General features: G+C 38.6%; 1 protein-coding gene across 2 annotated transcripts in view; it reads left to right on the top strand.

The window, feature by feature from the left end:
* Positions 1-15,114, top strand: part of RABEP1 (rabaptin, RAB GTPase binding effector protein 1) — a 49,534-nt gene that overhangs the window by 12,586 nt on the left and 21,834 nt on the right. For both annotated transcript variants that reach the window (XM_068415528.1, XM_068415530.1), the window contains exons 2-4: positions 5,668-5,796; positions 7,948-8,151; positions 9,415-9,575. In XM_068415528.1, the coding sequence (XP_068271629.1) occupies positions 5,668-5,796; positions 7,948-8,151; positions 9,415-9,575 (494 nt within the window). The remainder of the gene's footprint in view (positions 1-5,667; positions 5,797-7,947; positions 8,152-9,414; positions 9,576-15,114) is intronic.

Genomic DNA, 15,114 nt, shown 5'->3' on the forward strand with positions numbered 1-15,114 from the left:
AATTTCAGTAAAAATGGTTACACATCAAAAATACAGGACTATACCTTGTCTAACTAACAAGTACTAAGTGACATCTTTGGTAATCAGTGGTTGACCTGAACCAGGAAGCTCTCTCATGCTCATTTGCCTGCTGTACGCTTCTGCATCAATTTAAACCAGCAGCACCAGATGTAGCTTTGGTGCTGATCTTGAGCAACGCTTCATAGTGAACAGCTGGTGGAAGCAGGAGCAAGACCTTTAGAGATGATGCACCTGTGAAATGCAAACAGCTCATGTAAAATGCCATGAAGATGGTCATATAAACAGCTATGCCGGTTTTTACAATGTCATGTTAAACATTACTTAGTTGTTACTGCGTATGGCTGTTCAACTGTGCAGGATTAATTAAGCCATTTAAAGGACCCTTGTCTTCTCTTTGCTTTGTTTTTATTCTGTTCTTGATTGTATTATAAAAGAGAATCTTCCCATTTACTCAAACGGCTCCATTTCTTTAATTTTAATTATTTTAATTTGATGGTGGCTTTAGTTTTTTTTCTGAGATCCTTAATGTAGCATGTCATACAGTGTGTAACATAACAGAGGAAAATAAAGAGTAGGAATAGGCACTACTGAGACTACAAGTTCGAGTGGAAAGCTGTGTTTCAGTCATTCAACTTCAATGAAAAAGTAATAATACTTTCAAACTTTAATAGTATATTGCAAACTTCCACTTGATGTTACTATAATATTTATAATGTGTGGTTAGATGTTTGTAACATACAGTGCTCAGTTGAATATTTTTGATCTTGCAATTATTGATTTACTGCAATAAATGAAAAGATCCTGTAACAGATATGATGCAGCAAGGCTCAATTCTGCATCGTGATACCTGCATTTGTGAGTAGCCCCAAGTTTTTGTGTATCTAGCATTAAATTTGTACTGGATTGTTTGCTTGTGAATGTTCAGTCAATAGAGAACAAATTGTGGATGTCAAATAACCTTAAACTGTACAATAAACTAGAAATTGTTGGATGAGTGCAACAATGAGTCGAAAGCCACGCTGCCCAAAATGCGGAACTGCCCGAGAGTTACTTCTGCAGAACTATGTGGTGGTAACAAGGGCGAGCAACAGCGTGCCTTCCGTGGCACAGCTGAGCGTTAGAATATTTTTCTTTTTTTTTCCTTTTTTTTTTCTTTTTTTTTACCCTTTCTGTAGCTTAGTTGTCATCATTTCATGCAGTGAAGTACTCTGGAAAGGAGAGGTGTGACAATCCAGAGGGATTTGTGGCCACTCTGAAAACGAAGGTGGCAAGTGAGAAGTCTGGTGCAATTCTCTGTCCTCAAATAGAACTAGGAAAGTGTATGTGGACCAGTAAGCTTATGTGGACCAGTAAGCTTTAGCCATTTGTCCAGGGAAATAAAATGCTTGATGCTCCCAAGTGCAAGTTTGGGAAAAGCAAATAATTCTTTTCTTCCTTTTTTTTTTCTTCCCTTTTCTTCAGTTTGGTCTGCCGCTGCTGAGTATCTGTGTGTAAGGGCAAATTTTGTTCCTTGAAAATAAACCAGCCTACATTTCATGAGTCAGGAATTATTTCTGTTCAACATGCTTATTAAAAGAACCATTATCTGTTCATTTACTTCTGGGTGCCTGTTAGAGAACAATTGTATTGAAGTGTATTTTAAGAATGTCGGGGGTTTCAGGTTTTTTTTGGGGGGGGTTATTTGCTTGGGTTTTTTTGTTTTGTTTTGTTTTTTTTAAAATCAAGTCCTGTTTGAAGAAAATAAAGAAAAACTTTTTGCAGTCTAAATATACGTTCTGGTGGCAGACTCTTAGATTAAAAATGTATCTAGTAACATAATTGTGGCTCCAATATGATGTCATGATAGATGAAAATTAGTACTCTTAGGAAATAAGCATGAAGAAAAATGGGCAGCCGTATATTTTTATTTATCCATACTTCTGTCTCAAGCAATCATGACAGGAAAAGAAGAGGTGGAAAATGACAGAAGAATGACAGAAGTTTGTTTTTTTTTAATCACCAAGTTTATTGGATGTATAGGGTTTTTTTCTGATCTGTTTTTCACATTTCAGCTGTGTAGGGCTGAACTCTTGTTGTCACATTTGACACTTTAAATATCAAGTAGAAAGATTTGTGGCATTAATTTTATAAATAGACCTAGTATTCAAAAATAGTCTTATTGATAATCAGCTTTGTCTATCTGAGTTCTGGAATGGTCAGTACATGTTTGTGTAACAAGAAACTTTGTCATACATAAAATTTAATCCTTTTGGGAGCTGATCTGTGAAACAGCATTTAAGTAACTAGTCAATAAGAAAAGTGTGTTTGTTCCCGTGTTTTCCTTGAATTGAAATTTTGCTGTGCAGTGGGTTAAGAGAAAGTTGTATCTCTTTCACTAGTTTGTGTACTCCAACAGTTTCATGGTTCTCCTGTAAATTGATGACTTCACTCTGAAATGAATTTTGCTACCCTTCTTTTGAGTTTTTCCACCTGGTTAAGCCTCACAATAGCATACACTGTACTTTGCTATAAATTAGTGTTAAACAGGGAGGTGGTGATGCCTGCGTCTGACCTGGTGTCCCTGCAAAATCCGTGTTGTTCGTTAGAAACAAAGCTAGTGATGTAATTGGCATGTCCAGCTGTGTCATCAATAGTCTATTTGCCCCAATACTCTGAGGGGAAAAAAGTGCTATTTACAGCTAATGAATTGTTGGCCAAAGGGACTTCTTGTTTGCTTGTTTGTTTTTCAGTTTGGCATATCAATTTTAACTTAAATTCTTCTCAATGGTATTTCAGAAGTTAAGAAATTAGGTCTTTAGGGTTTTTGTTTGTTTCTTGATGAGTTAGGGCCCTGATTAGCAAATTAGGTCTTCCACGCTACTGCTCTTCAGAAATACAGCGTGTCCCGTGCCTGTTCTGATCTTGTGTGTAGCGCAAGATCCTGTTTCAGCCGCGCGTAGCTCCACGAGAGGTGACCGTCTGTCAGGCTTTGTTGACTATATACTTCATCGGTGTCATTAAACATCGATAGCTGCATTTCGGTGCATGGAAATGGGAGCACAGGGACAGGGACTCTGGCAAGTTAATGAATGCTGTCATTGCAAAGTAGATGTTTTGGGTTTGGGATTAGGTTTTTTTGGTCAGTTTTAAGTTGATAGCCTGTGATGGTAAATACAGTTTTCTTTTACAGACCTGGGGTGAGTTGGTGCTAAATTCAGAGCAAGAAGTCAGCTGTAAATGACAAAAGCCTAATTGAAAATCTATGAATGAAGCCATTTCCTACCACTGCCTGCAGTGCGCTTCCAGGCGGACTTTAGCCCACAGTTACCTGCATTTGGCACTTTGGATTTGGGTTCACACTTTCATTTTGGAAAGTATGGCCATCATACAAATCATACCCCCAGAGAAGAAAGTAATTTTGGTGAAAATTTAATCATTCATACTTAGAAGAAAGAAGGTAGTTGTCATGCTGTCTTAGAAAATAAACCTTCCTTTGCTTTTACTTTTTATGCACATGCGTTTCAGGGGTTTGATGTATTACATAGCTTATTGTCCTCAAGTTTATGTGTTCTGTATCACTGCAATATGGATAGTGGTATTGGGGACAAACTCCTCCCCTGTGTGAGAAACGGCAAAGTCTGTCCTGAGCCGCATACACAGTACAGGTGGTAAAAACACATTAAACTTAATATCTGAGTTAAAAGAATGGTATTAATACACAGTTGCAGTGATGCATGACCTGCAGTTGAGATCTTAAACGGTTTGGTTTTTTTAATGCCTGCAGCTGGTCCTGACAGTGGACAGAGCTCTGTTGTGATGGGGGTTGATTATTTATTTATTACTTTTTTATACATAACTGCCAGGCTGTAGAGAAGGGCAATACTGTAAATGTAAATATTTGAAGTTTAAATTGCATTTCCTGCTCTGTGACTGCCGTCCCTCTTTCTGTTTGGGTGGGAGGATTTAAAAAGGATGAGTCTGTTGTTTCCCCAGCTTAAAGCACTGGAAGTTTCTGCTCTTGTGGTGTCCTCTCTTCCATCCACCCTCAGCAGAAGCAACTCTCGCCTTCAGAAGAAATACAGCTCAGTTGCTTTGCACAACAGCTTTCTGATGGGAGCAGTAGCACAGCTGCTGCTGTCTCTCTGCAAGAGAAAGATGGAAAGGGAAGCAAGTAAACAAGGAGTGCTGGAGTCCTCTTTGGTGAGGGGAGTTGACAGATGTCTGCAGTTGATTTGCTAACTTTCAGAATTGGTAATTGTAGAATTAAATATTTTTTTCTATGGCCTTCAAAACTGTGTTTGTAAGGTGAGCGATGTCCAGATTCCTCCTTGTTTTGTTTTGAATGTGTGCACGTGGCTTCAGGCCTCCCGGCTGGTAACTGGACACTGCACTGCGTGGCTGCACCTGGAGGGTTTAGCAACCTGCCCCTGACCGTGGCGTAGAGCTCACTCAGGTTTTAATGCCTGTCATAGTTTCCTTTCAAGAGCTGGAACTGTGAAATGGAAACCACCGCCTTAGAGCCGAATGTCGCTTCTCGTCGCTCAGAGGTGTGAAGCGGCGTTGCAGCAGCAGGCGTTGTGGCTGCGCGGGGCCCTGGCCTGGGCCAGCAAGTGAACTGCTCTCCCCGAGGCCGCGGGGAGCAGCTCTGCTGGCAGCATCACCCTCTCAGAAGTCAGCGGGGAGTGGAAATGCAGGCAAACCCTTTCCTTTTGGAAGACTTCAGCAAGAGATCAAAGGCAACTCTTTAGCCTTGGGAAGCATTTTCGCTGCCTAGGCCTGGCGCCATGTGTGCTATTTCTCTCCTGGTTTTGATCCAGCCGCTTTCCTAGCTCCTTTGGAGCCTTGCTCTGTGTCTTGTCTTTGCTACAGGTTTCTTTCATTTTCTGGAGAGTACTCCTGTGCAGTTGGCTTTGCACTATCGAGGTAGGGCTTGCTGGCCAGAAAAATGGCTGTGGTAAATACTGGAAAACAGCATGATGTATGTGCGCCCTTGAAGATTTTTACCTGCTGGAAATAAGGAGAATTTTATCTTATGATCAGTTATTTCTCCATGGATTGTGGTCATCTTCTGGCAAACTTCTCTGAGTATAGTCTGAGAAGCCTTCTTTTGGTGAACGTGAAGAACTGAAGACAGGCAAGATAAGGGCATCTAATTTTTAGCTTATGGGTTTTGCTGTGCCTTGTTCTTCCATAGTTGTTAGCTGAGCAGCTGTCACTTTGTTTTCTTTGATCTCAGCCTTTGAGAACTTGGTGCATTGTTGTTCAGCCTTTACACACTGTTCCTGTGCCTGGTGACTAGATTCCCGGTGTTTTGGAATGAAGCACCAATAGAAATAATTCTGGCGCTGTTTTTTTTCCATTTCTTCTTTTATTGTATATACAAAATTATGGTTTTCTTTGGGAGATTGATTGTTTTCTACAAAATTTCCTGCCACATGTACCCCTAGTGCTGTGAAGATGTCTATTACAACTTGGTGGTACAGTCTAAGAAAAATTACTTTACCTTGTTGCTCAAAGGACTCTGACTAGTTGTCCTAATGTATCATGGGGCAACAGCTGAGCTAATGAATAAAGATATTTTAAAAAGAATAAGCCCCAAACCTCAAAGTTGCAGAATGGGGTACCTTAACTGTTAGTGACATACCTTATCTTCTGTTTTATTTTTAGTTGCTCTTCTACAACGGGTAGCAGAATTGGAAAAGGTCAATGCAGAATTTCTGCGCACAAAGCAGCAACTTGAGCAAGAATTTAATCAAAAGAGAGCAAAATTTAAGGAGTTATACTTGGCTAAGGAAGGTAAGTTCTCAATTCTCTGAATTATTCTAAAGTTTAATTAAACTGGAGCTTCAAATAATCCCTGTGTGGAGAATAGCCATTGTAATGCCAGCTGCTACTACTCCCCATTTGCCTATGCACACTACATACTTTCTTTTGTGTGTGAGTTTTTTTTTAATTTGGTTAAGGATAATAAGGATTTAAGGGAGTTTTCTTTCAGTACTGGGATAGTTAACTGCATATCCAGCATGATTGTTATTTCTGATTTGCCAAAAATGAAAAAGTGGCAGTAGTCTTTTAAACAAACACATAATAAGAACATAGGAGACAAGCAGAGAGTAAAATTCAATAGATGGCTATTTAGCTTCCTGGAATTAATTTCTAGAATTAATTTAAAGATTTGCCTGCATGGCTAGGATTTAGCAGAGCAACTTGATGTACATGCAGAAACTCCACCACTGAGTTTTAATACTAACATTCTGAAGTGCTCATTCTCTCTGAACAGCAGCTGATCTGGTAAGTGGAAAGACAGTCTAGATGATGTGCTATTTGTACTTTGTGGCTAGCTTTTTTATGTTGTATTAATTTGTCTTAAATTTCCATCTGAGGTAGAATATAAGCAGACAAACATTATACAAGTTTTAATACCAGCCAAGGGCATCTATTTCAATAATGTTCTTTATAGGAAAATTTGAACCATATGAGCTCAAATATCTGATGAAGAATTGGAGAGTAGAGATAGCTGCGGTTCTGAGAGCCAAATTGATTTATTTCTAATCCTGATGATTTTCCTGTCCTTAGCATATGAAAGAAGAGCCAAAAAATAATGCATTAAGACTGCAGCTGCTTGTATAAGCTTATGAGATCAGAAATACAACAGGCATAATGAAGATCAGATCATACAGAAGGCCTATTTCTTTGTGTTTCTAGCAGCTGAATGAAAGGAAAGTTAAGATACAAGGCAATGGTGATGAGACAGCAATAATTCTTTCTTTTTCAGAACAGAACAGTCAAAAAAAATAGAAAAGAAAAATAAATTGTGACGAGGGAAAAAAATAATCCAACTTTCACATGTTCTGAAGTGAATGGATACAAAAGGAGGAGACTATACATGCAATTATTTTTTTTTTTTTCCCCAAAAGCTTTTTTTTCTCCTCCCTCTGTTCTGAGACCCTTTCTTAAATGTACATTGGGACTGTCACAGCCCATCCTTAATACTGCCATTTGAGAACTAAGTAATGTAAATGCTGCAAGGTCTTGTTTTTTTTTTTACGTGAGGATTAATGCCCTTTTGAGTACCTGGTTAGCTCTGGGTTCCATATTCGTTATCAAGGTGTAAGGTGTTGGGCACCAGGATTGATTAAGCATTTTGGTGCTGAAGGAAGTACATGAAAATAGCTTGCTGTTTGTTGTACATTGGCCAGGTGTTTCTGCTAAAAGTGATTGCCATTGAAATAGGCTATGTGGGCATAAAACTACATTTTGTGTTAGTGCTTTTGGAATTAATTCTATAATCTATATCTTCCAGAGCTTTTTGCTTCAGAAAACTCAGGAGGATAATGTGAAATTAGTTTAATTTCTGTTTGTAGTTGCAACAATTAGAGTAGCGGATGTTCCATTGAATGTATCCCTTTTTTCATTAGAAGCTTAGTTTTAGCAAAGCCATGGTAAAGAGTAAATCAGTCTGTGTAGTTTTCTTACGTGGGCTCCATTTAGTGGTCACAGAATGTTTCTGTTTGAGAAATATGAAGTGTTCTATCCAAATTCAGAACCAAGTTGGTGCCAAAACTGGGGGAAGATCTGTCTTCCTGTCTGTTGTTCTTATGTTTTCCAGATTCAATACCAGAATGAGTTAAATAATAATGAACTAATTAACAGCACAGTTCACTTTCATCAGGTATATTGATTCATAGGTTTTATCCACGGTGTCTACTTTGTGGCTGCATCTGTGAGAAGGTACTTTTTTAATAAAAGACAAGGGCAAACAAAGTCAAGAAATAATGTTCCCTAAAGATACGTGCTAACGTTTGTTCAGTTGTTATGGGTAGATGCTTTAGTATCAGTGCTTCCTTCACCCTCTTGTTAGAGCACTGTTCTTTGTCATAGCAACTATGTATATTCTTCAGATTGAATTTATTAATCAAGTTAAATGGACATAACACTTCTTTTCAGAGGACCTGAAAAGACAAAATGCAGTGCTGCAAGCAGCCCAGGATGATCTGGGACAATTGCGAACCCAGCTGATGGAAGCTCATGCTGAAATGGAGAACATCAAAGCTATAGCTACAGTATCCGAGAATACAAAGCAGGAAGCTATCGATGAGGTGAAGAGGCAGTGGCAAGAAGAAGTAGCTTCACTACAAGCTGTTATGAAAGGTAACAACCAGGCAAGCTGCTGCCACTTTAGACACCTCTAAAGATTAGACACCTCTTTAGTATGCATTCAGTGATTTGTGCCTGCTCTTGCACAGAATGTGGACAGCTGCCTTTCATGGCTTGGCAAAACTGGGCTACAGAAGTGATGGATGAAGTGTAGTTTGTAAGTTTGTGAAAAGGAGCTTGGTCGTTCTCTGTTAATACGGGGATAGAATTTAGAAGGAGTCATGGCAATGGGAACTCCCACATATATGCAAAGCATTTTTGAGGGACTATGAATGTGATACTTCATCCTTCCACAAAGATAAGTATAATGCATGTAATTTGACAAGTCTGGAAACAGCTTTAGGCTGACAGTATGATTCTCTTCTCTCCTTCTGTGTAAACCTAGTTCTGTCACAGTTAAGTGTCCCTCCAGTACTATCACATGGACTTTTCCCCAGGCTAGTGGCTGAACATGCTGCTCTGTATCAGTCGTGAGTCATTTTTTTTTCTTGATAGTTCTGACCTATTCTTTGTGATGTGTGCGTGTTGCACAGCTGTTGAAATTTCTGAGACAAACTATGTGCAAGGAACAAAATGCAGGACGTAAACTGAGGGCAGACTGTTGCCATAACTGGCTGTTTCCTTGAAGGTTCACAAACAGGATCACAGTATCCTGAGCCTACAGGCAGTTTTCCATCACATGATTATGCTTTTACCCCAGAGAACACAAATCTTCATGTACATTGAGTACACAAATTTCTGTTTATTTGTGATCTACATAGGTACATGAACCTAGATCAAGGCTCAGTTGTGCCAGCTGTGATACGTCTGTAAACAAAGACAGCTCCTTACCTGAAAGGGTAATACAAATAATAGGGAACTGAAAGCTATGTGAGAAGTTCTAGTTCCTTTGCATTTTGGAGTAAATAAGTAGGGTTTTCATAGTTTGTTTGGATGATGTGCTTGGAGGTAGAAAATGTGCTGCTAAAAAGGATGTTAGGCATGTACATTATTTTGAAATTAGGAGTTACATGGTTTTGGGGCCTTGTTTGTTTGTGTTCCGGTGATGGTACAAATTGAGATGCAGTTCCTTTGGATCTTTTGCGTATGTAGTTGGATTTGGGGGCAAGAGTCAAAGGGAAGAGAGAGGAAGGGAGAGTTCACTGTTGTCCTAGTTTTGATCAATTATGATAAATCATTGAGTGGTTGGAGATGAAGTTCCTAAAGCTCTGTTTTTTAATTACATTGCAAATAAGTTTTGAAAATGCTGTTTTATAGAGACTGTTCGTGACTATGAGCTCCAGTATCATCACAGGTTGGAGCAAGAGCGAGCTCAGTGGAATCAGTATCGAGAAAATGTGGAACGGGAAATAGCAGAGTTAAGAAGGCGTCTGTCTGAAGGTCAAGAGGAAGAAAACCTAGAAAATGAAATGAAAAAGGTACGCTGAAATCTAGCTCTTCAATTTCTGTTTCAGGATACACTTGTGTTGTTACACATGAGTTCATTTCTACACCCTGCTATAATTCCTCAGAAATACACACAGCCTCATTCTGCCAACTTTCAGCTCTTTGTTCATGAAAGTCATCATGACCTAATCCTGTATTTGAATCCATAAAAGCATTGTACCTGATTATGTGGATTCAGTAAGAGGATTGCACCTGAGAAGATGGTAGGGTTTGGCCTTCAGCTTGTAAAAGCAAGGAGGCCTTGTAAAGTCTCTTGTCATTACTTGAGTTCACTTGATGTTAAGCCCCCTTTAGATTTTTCTGGATTGGCTGCAGATTTATAAAATTTCCTTTACGCTTCTGCACCTTTATTCCTTTTCTCAGATCTTACAGACTTCTTTTGAGGTTTTTAATGGGCACTATATTTAAAATGTCTTTTGTCTTTCTTTAAGGTAAGCCATGTACTACTGGCTTCCTAGGAAATACATCATAAAACTATCATAAAACAATAGGTTCTAGATGATGAAAGATAATTGCTCTGGAGTTTGGAAAGATTTTGTTGTTGTTATTCAAAGATCTGTGACTTAAAAGAGTTCATAGAAGTAGATTGAGGTGCCTTGTGTTGAGTTTGGATTTTTTTTTTTGTTGAGTTTGAAGATCTGGTGTATTTCTCTCTCAGGCACGAAGGAGATTGAACCTGTTGTAATAGATCAATGTTTTGGAATCCTTGTTTATCGTATTATAAAAACTTGCATTTAAGTGAATTTGTCTTCTCAGCAGGCTTACAGTAGTCTTCAAGATATTATAAGACAATTTTTATGGAAGAAATGATCCTATATTCAATAAAGAAAAGAGTAGACTAACATTTGATAATCTGTCACATATCTGCATTTCCTTGTTTCTGCTTGCTGTCAGCAGAAGAAACACAGTATTGAATATCACAAACATTCCACATAATAAGTATTTTACCTATTTTTACTATGTTGTAACAAGCAATCGGTATTAGTGTTGCAAAATGGAATTCTTTTTCCGAGACTTAAGATATTCTTGAATATTCTAGTTGTAGTTGCGTAATTGCTGTTTGGTATTCAGTGAGGCTGCTCTTCATGTAGTCCTGATACATAAAGGTAGGAGACAGAGTAAAGCCTACTTGCCAATGTTCAACTACAGAATTACTGCCATCAGTAATGATGAAAGACATCAGCTGTTTTTAAGAGAAGGTTTTAGCCCTATTAAGAGAAAAAATGCTTCAATTAAAGCTGGAAGGAATGTTCAAAATTGGATCGGTGTGGTGAGTCTTGTAGAAATAACCCAGAAGATGCAGAGTTCATAGTGTAAGAGTCCCAGCAGTGGACTTAGGTTACCAACAAACCACCAATAAGAATTTTCAGAAAACAATTTCTCTCAACTGAGAGTCTTTCCAATAATTAAAATCTCAGCACTTTTTTTTTTTTTTTTAATCTGAATGTACTGGTCATGTAACAGTTGGAGTTGCAAGTTGCTCAGATGATAGCCCAGCTCACCTAAACTTGGTGGCTTTACTATGTGCCAGTGAGCATTTAGAAGTTGAATATAGCAGCTAAATAGCATTTTCAACTATACTCCTTTAAAAGGGAAATAGATATCCCTTGTGATCCTAAAGGAAAAGGTGATTGGTTTATTAATTTGTGATTATTATGAGCTCAGAAACCTTTATAGGCCTGTAAAGCAGAGGAATGTGTACTTTATGTAATAGGAGGGGGAGGGGGAAATCTGGTCTTCAGAGTGCAGCTTGAAATAATTGCTTAAACTGCTTTGCATGCGTTTTTTAATCTTCTTTGTCATTAAACCGGTGAGTTTTTTCCTCAAGGAGACTTAAGAATTAGATCAAAATTAGGAAAAGGACATTCAATTTTACCTAAAAGCAAACAAGCAAATCCCAAGTCCATAAAAAGCTGTGTTTGGCTAGCAAAATAATGAATATTCATGCCTCAGCAGTCAGTGCGAAAGGAGGAATGTCCTTGATCGCTTAGGATGTGCTATTTGAAGACTTGTGATCAATTCCTCATGCAAAGTGGCATTTCCAGGCAACAATGTTGTATTTATCCTCCACTATAAGGATGGATTTATTTTATTTTAAGGCATGAACTTGGAAAGAGTTTTTTCAAAAATCTCTTCATCTTCTACCCAGTTCTAAGGAATCTTCAAACATCTCAAAGGAATAAAAAAGAAAAAAAGTACTTTGCTCTCTGGGTTGTAAGTAGATGCTGAACCAGCATATAATATATCACATTTCTTAAAACTAGCAGAAAACCATCCTATTGTCTAGCGTTCTCAATGAGAGGTGAGGTGAGAAGAATGGACAGAACCAGAGGTAAGATTGCAAGCCATGTATTTCAGTCCAGGACGCTAACCTTCTTGGCTCTCTTGACTGGATAATATCTCAGTTCTGTCATGTTCAATTTGGCTATAAAATCCACTTTAAACTACAAAGAAAATCCATGAAATTTAATATTGTGTCCACATAATTGCTAATGATTATGCTTGTTGTCTGCATACTTTTTTCCCTGAAGAAGATGAAGGGTAGATAACAAATGTTGCTTCAAATTCTGTAAATATCTCTTTGAATTTAAAATTTATTTATTTATTTGGTTGAGTGTACAGTTTTTGTATGTGTGCTATAAGGCTTCCAGTATGCAAGTTACTTATCCTGGTTTGGGAGCATTTTGAGCGGGTCAGTAATGTTTTGATAAGCATACTATTTTGAGCTGTGTTTGCTAGATTGTGCCTACTTTGCCGGAGGTATCCAAGTCTAGCCTGCAAGCCTGGAGCTCGGCATTCTTGAGCATCCTCTGGTCGGAAAGCGTATCTGGTGGAACAAAGACACTTGTCTGGAAGCAGCAGTTTTGCCTTTCCATGTAAATGTATTTCAAGTTGCAAATTGCCAAATCTCTGTAGAAAACTTGTGTGTTCTGTGATTTTTATCATAAAGCAATGATTTCTAAGAAATTGGTGCTGAAAACTTTGTGTGTATTCTATAAATCTCCCTTTCCAACTCAAAAAAGGTAAATACCTTGTTCTAATGATGAGTGTGCTTACCTAGTGATTCATCTCTCAGAAAATGTATTGGTGATTTATAAAAATCTCTCTGTGTTTCTGTTGCTTCGTAATACCAGAGAAGTTCTGGGGTTTTTGTTATCACACGTGCTAAAGGCAGACTAGCCGTAGTGGCATGTGCTTCCATGCAAGTTCTCTGCTCAGTAATGGCTGGAGTCCTTCTGGGTAATGACTTGGCAGGGATGTGTCTTGCACACTGGCAAAATTTGGCTAGTCCTTTTTTTATTCAGACCTCATTTTCCGTTCAGTAAAGGATCTGGTTTTCAGTTGGAGCTGTGATGAATATAAAGACTCTTCTTAGCACAGTTGTGTCAAACTCTGAGTAGCAGAAGTCTGGAGGACATGTATTTTGCATATAGACAGAGTAAGAAAGGACTAACCTCCTCTGATGAAGTGTACTTATTAGTCAGAGGAGGGGAAATTGGAAGGGAAAGGTAATCTGATTTCTGTGACAGAGTTGGCCATAAAATCCTATACCCAGTAAGCTACTTTGTTAATGATAAAGAACAGTGGAATAGATTTAAATGAACTTTAAATGGTTTACTCGTACTTTAAAGAGAGATTCTCAAATTGTGTCTGTGCATTTTCCGCTTGTGTCATTTTTAAGGAACCTGAGATTTCTCCAGCCAGGTTTTTGTTCTTCTGAAAATGTTGGTTGGAATAACAGTAAAGGACATTCAGGATTGCCATAGGTAGCCGTCAGGCTAGCAATGCGATGTTTTGTGTGGTGACTTGGACTCATTTTTAGGACGTTCTCTCTGTGGAGTCATCTTCACGCTGTGGTCTGCAGGTCCCTTGCAGCGTGTTCTTCAGCCGCTGTGCTGGGGGAGGCAGGTTTTGCTGGGGCAGAAGCGGTTTGGATGCTTTGTTTTTGATTAGGTGATAAGTAAATACAAGCTGATAAATGTGTAAAAACCTTCGTCTTTGATAGTCAAGTTGGTTTGGCAAAAAGTTAGAAGGAAATAAATGTTTTGGGGATCACACCTCTGGAAGAGTCAGAGTAACGCCTTTTAACACAGGAAACGTGATGCTGTGGCACCTCTTGCCACACTGACTGTATCTTATGTAGCATTTTTCGACAGGGTAGATACTCTCATTTTATTAAAAGTTTGAGTGGGAACTTTAACCTCAATTTGGGAGTCTCAGTAATTATATTTTACCTTCGATAGCAGGCCCAGTGACCAGCACTCATTTTGTTCGGACATACAGGCTATTCTGAGTGTTTAGCTCAGTGTCACGCTGACCATTAATATGGATCCTTATCCCCCCCAACCTCACCCCCCCGTTTTTTAGAGGAAACATTTGCAATATGTTGCAACCATAGTGTCAAACTTCAGCTCTGTTTACCAAGCAGTAAAAGCTAGAGTAATTCTTCTGTCATGTGGAATTTGATACAGTTTTGTCTTTCCAGTTGGTCGCTGTTCAATAGTCTGAGTTTTGCTTTCAGGGAACTTTCTGACTCTTTCTCTGAACTGGTTGGTTCTGACATGGATGCATTTGTTGCTCTATATTCAGTGTTGAACTGTGTGAAATCAGACTGGTGATGAAATATTCCTGCAGTTATCATGAATAATTAGGAAAAAGCTTATTCAACAGTCCTAAAAATGTTGGGCTATCCTTAATCCGTATGAGCTGGCTATAGGTAGCATTAAATGAGTAGAACTGATACAATAAATGAAATATAAAGCAATCTTTGCAGTTGAACTCCTGCTCCCATCTGTTCGAAAAATGTGACTGATGAGTTGCTGGCTGCAAGTGACAGGGTATGTACGTACGTGTGACCCCGTCACATGTCCCTGGTATTGAATTCACTGCATCATGTGGTGTCCCTTGCCTTCCTCATGGATTTTGTTTGTACTCTTTGGACAAGCAAGCTAGCAGTGACAAAATCATAACAAATGTAGCAGGAGTGAACAAAACATGAAGAAATTTAATTTTGTTTTCTCTATAGAGTTTTCTTTAAAGCTTTTTAGAGCCCAAGGGCCTGGTAGCATTTGTGTGATTGACAGGTATTGCAATATTATTTTACTATGTCTATTAATTTTAAGTTTAGAATACTTCAGTGGATAAAAATATTGTCTGTTTTTCTTTCTGAAAGTCTTGCTCAGAATACAGTTGTCAATAAGCTTACCAGAAACTGAAAGTCAAATGAGTAGCCTCTAAGCCCTGCATTCTAGTCTAGATTTAAAAGAAGACATGAATGTTATCTTTGAGCAGCTGTTTTTGCTGATCAGGTTAGGAAAAGTGTCATCTTTTGAAACGTCAGCTTTGGGACACGGTTCTCTGCCTTCCCTCCCCTGCTGAGTTCCTGCAGTAGAAGACAGAGAACAATGGAGCATTCTGAGCCTTCATACATAAAACCAGCCCAAATTAGGTTGCTTAAATTCTTTGTGGCTTGAAGAATTTTACTGCAGTGAATATCTGAGTGTTCTGCCT

Source organism: Nyctibius grandis, chromosome 18 (genome assembly GCF_013368605.1).
Source record: "Nyctibius grandis isolate bNycGra1 chromosome 18, bNycGra1.pri, whole genome shotgun sequence".
NCBI lineage: Eukaryota > Metazoa > Chordata > Aves > Nyctibiiformes > Nyctibiidae > Nyctibius > Nyctibius grandis.